Source organism: Athene cunicularia (genome assembly GCF_003259725.1).
Source record: "Athene cunicularia isolate RWA chromosome 27 unlocalized genomic scaffold, athCun1 chr27_part1, whole genome shotgun sequence".
NCBI lineage: Eukaryota > Metazoa > Chordata > Aves > Strigiformes > Strigidae > Athene > Athene cunicularia.
Window position 1 is genome coordinate 2,196,257 of NW_020799138.1, and position 3,863 is coordinate 2,200,119.

Consider the following 3,863-nt stretch of genomic DNA (forward strand, 5'->3'; position numbering starts at 1 on the left):
GGTCGGCGCCCGGCCAGGCCGTGCCCTTCGCAGGGAGGCGGCAGCCGCGGGGGGCGAGATAAACGTCGGCGTGTCCGCTGTCCCCACGCACCTCCCCGGGGCTCGGGCGGGCTCAGTTGACCTTTGAGAGGGGCTTCGACTGTGTTGGGGAGGACAAAAATGCGCCGTTCCGAGTTTTTCTCTGGAAAGGGCCCAGACGAGGATTAGTGGAGGGAGGGCGGTGGGGAGACACGGAGCCGGGCGTGGGGGCGGTGGGGAAAAGCCTCAGGGACGTGGCTCCAGGCAGACATGTGTCATTCCTGAGAGGGGGGGTGTGGGCTGGTGGCAATGGCATCGGGGTTCCCAATTCCTTTTTTCCTTCGTTTGCATTAGGTTAAGCAAAATGCAGGCTCCTCTGGCTCTCGTCAGCTCTCCAGCTTTGGTAAGTTGCCTTTCTTAAGGATAATAATTAGGTATTATAATTTTTAGTGGGAATACATGCTTGTGGAACCTTTGTCTGTGGTGTTTGATTCAAAACACTGTCCTGGCCACCCTCAGCTGAGGTGAGATCGTGTGGGTTTGCTTTACTGTGGATTTAACAAGGAGGGGAAACAAGGTGACCTCTGGTGACCAGAGGGCGATAGCTACCATCTTAGTGGATGTGCATTGAACTGCAGGCCTGAGGGTTTCTGCGGAGATGAATTAACTATCATAAAGACGTTCAGCTGTCCCTTTCTCTCAAGGTATGCATTAGCAAGAGAACATACAGAATTGTAATGACTGAGCTGCTGTAGCAGAGATGATGCTCATTGTGCTGCAGTGTGTGGTCTCTGGTAGTACTACTCCCAGCCTTAATCCCACTGGCTAAAGTAGAAATATCCTAGATTTATATATGCCTTTGCTTTTTAGTCTTGTTTCATTCTTAAGATGTTTTTTAAAATTCCAAGATATTTATTAAATAACTTTTTCTGAGGATTAGTGCAGATCTATCCCGTGATAGGAGTTGTCTTGTGTTTCATTTCAGTTCCGGTGCTGTTCCAGGGCTCTGGCCAGACCAGTTTCAGTGTCTGTTTTCAGCAGGCCTGAAGTTCAGATTGTACAGGTGAGACTCTTACATGGTAAACTGGGTCCTGTATTTTTGTGCTTGATGCCTGTGATATGTCACGATTCCTGCTGGGATGGAGGAGTACGTTTGTATATCAAGAAGATGGCTAATAGGGGGATATAACTTCTAGCCCAGATTGGTGATGGCTTCGCAAGCTTGGCTGATTTTGCTCTGCCTTGAGTAGAGGATAAATGTTGATAATATTTTATTAAAATAAATATTTATGATTAAAAGTGTCATTAGTGTGTTTTTTATCCTGTATCCCACAGCCAGCTGGCGTTTCCCATCCGCAGCTGACACGCCGTGAGTTCCAAACCAGTGCTGTTTCCAGGGATATCGACACTGCTGCTAAGTTCATTGGTGCTGGTGCTGCCACGGTCGGGGTGGCTGGTTCAGGGGCGGGTATCGGAACGGTGTTTGGCAGCTTGATCATTGGCTATGCCAGGTAAGGAAGATGCCAGACTGGTTTGAATTTATTCCCTTCCTCCAGTACTATATTTAGTAGATTGGTAGAGCTTTCTCTGTAATATATGTCTAGCTCTACATGTCTAGCGTGTCCAAGCAGGTACCGTGTTTAACTGGATATAAAATGGTGGTTATAGTCCGTTATTCTATTAAAATAAGAAAGCAGTTGAATTGTTTGAATCCACCCTATAGTTCTGAATGATGCAGCTGCCCTGTGGAGCTCTGCCTTCCTCTAGAAGAAATGAAGGGCTAGTTGTTAGAAGGAGCTGTTGCTTGGTACCACCAGGGCATGTGGAACTAGCCTTCAGGGCCCAACATGTCTACATCACTAAACCAAGGGAAAAATCATGGCTTTCTTATTCCAGCTGATGGCTGCCTGCCATAAAACTGGTGTGTGCTCCAAAATCTGTTGCTTATGTGCCACAGTCCTGGCTTTCTGTGATACGGGCTCTGGATTGGGGTTTTTTTTCCTCACTGTGGAACTTCTTTTTTATTTTTTTTGTCCCCCCCAACTCCCTGTCTCTCTGGTTTGTTCCTCACCTTGTACAACCTACAGGAATCCGTCTCTCAAGCAGCAGCTCTTCTCCTATGCCATCCTGGGTTTTGCCCTGTCTGAGGCCATGGGTCTCTTCTGTTTGATGGTGGCATTCCTTATCCTCTTTGCTATGTGACAACTTCTGGTCCTGGCTGCGGCTTCCATCACTCTGTCCTCCACGGTTTGAGTCTGCTTCCATCAGAGCGTTCCAGACTGACAATTAAAGAAAAGATTTCTCTAAATAAATTGGTGGCTTTATTTTTTCTTACGTTCTGGTCCAGTGGTGGGGAAGTACTTGGGGAAATTGGTGTATTGGTTGAAGAGGGTAATGTCCCAGGTGTGGGGGTACCCACTAATAAAGGAGAAGAGGAATATGAAATGGCGGTGGGAGGGGAGGGGAAACTAATGTGAGTCAGATAAAAAGAGGATGTCCTTGAACAGCTCAAATCTCTCCAAAAATCCCAACAAGCATTGCCCTAGTGAAGCAAATACTTCCAGATGAGCTGACAAAGTGTTGGTGTTTTCCACTTACTGTTGTTGAAAATGCTATGCTGCCTTTTCTTTTTTTTTTTTAATCTGACTATGTAGAAAAGGTGATGTGTACGGGTGAAGGTGCTTAGAAGTTTGTTAATGGAGTTTGCTTAACTAAATTACAAGGACATGAGGGTATGCACTGGCCATATCCAAATCTTCTTCCTTAGCAAAGAAGAGCTGGTTTCAAGGTCACACACACACTATTCATGCTCCTTCTCAAGGCATCAGTTTACACAAAGAACCAGAGCGTTATTTCTTCCCTCCCCCAACAGTTATGTGCTTCAAACTGTTTTAGCTATTGCAGTATAGTAGAGAGGAGAAATGCTAAAATCTGACCCGAACCTCAAACTTTGTGCCTTTAAGGAAGGAAGCTGAGCACTGGGGGAGCTTGTCTTGTTACCTGCTTTAGGTCATTGAATTAATGCAGCTACTCTGTGTGTGTGCTTAAAGCTACTGCAGCATGGCTGTGACCTCTTTGGGGGTAGGAATGGGGTGCAGGAGCTCCCCTGTGAGGGGAAGAGGGGCTGAGAAGATTATTTAAAAAAAAAAGAACAACTCTGAGACTTCTTGAAGAAAGGTGACTCTGAAACCAAAAAGATCTCAAAGGAGACTTGCTGGGTGAACTAGGGAGGAAAAATCCTACATCTGCAGCCAGGCAAACAGCACTGTTACATGTGTCTAAGCTCGCTACATTCATTCTCTCAGAGGTGGGAAACTCTGGGTAAGTAACTGCTTGTATTCATGGAGCAACAAAAGTGACCTTGGCCCTGAAAGCTCTGGGCACCGAGTGCTGCTGGGGGGCTCTGGCAGGTGTTTCGGGGGTGAGATGGCTCGTGCAGGCCAGAAGCAGAGCCGCAATAACGGCTTCCCCCTCTCCCAAGGGGCCATTTTGCTCCCTGGGGCGGGTGGCCTGAGGCTGGGCACCCCGGGAGAGCTCTGGGCGCTGCCCCAGGCCATGGCTGTGCCTCGCTCCGGCCTGAGCCGCTCTCCTGCCGCGTCTGTTGCAGCAGCCGCTTCCCAGCGTAGGGTTGTTTGTTTTTTTTTTCCACCCAAAAAGCCCCAAACTCGTTATTTCTGCTGCTTCCAGCCCGGGACACCCCCGCCGCAGCAGGAGGCGCGCTCCTCCCGGTGGTACACTCTAGCCTACGCTGAGGCGTCTCTATGGAAGGGGCGCTCTGGCGCCGCATGGGGGCGAGACTCTATGGTGGGTGGGGGGAGTTAGTGGCGGCAGTGGGAGGGGGGAGC

The 3,863-nt window shown here is 48.7% G+C and overlaps 1 protein-coding gene across 1 annotated transcript; it reads left to right on the top strand.

Annotated features, from left to right (window-relative positions):
* Positions 1–370: 370 nt before the first annotated feature.
* ATP5MC1 (ATP synthase membrane subunit c locus 1) lies at positions 371–2,326 on the top strand. Its single transcript, XM_026864850.1, has 4 exons — positions 371–421; positions 1,004–1,081; positions 1,354–1,529; positions 2,106–2,326. Exons 1-4 carry the CDS (start codon positions 383–385, stop codon positions 2,218–2,220), a joined length of 408 nt encoding a protein of 135 aa, XP_026720651.1. The 5' UTR covers positions 371–382; the 3' UTR covers positions 2,221–2,326.
* The last annotated feature ends 1,537 nt before the right edge of the window (positions 2,327–3,863 follow it).

Coding starts and splice junctions, on each gene's coding strand:
- ATP5MC1 (XM_026864850.1), top strand. CDS start 383: ATGCAGGCTCCTCTGGCTCTCGTCAGCTCTCCAGCTTTG. Junction 1,082..1,353: donor CTGAAGTTCAGATTGTACAG/GTGAGACTCTTA, acceptor TGTATCCCACAG/CCAGCTGGCGTTTCCCATCC. Junction 1,530..2,105: donor TTGATCATTGGCTATGCCAG/GTAAGGAAGATG, acceptor TACAACCTACAG/GAATCCGTCTCTCAAGCAGC.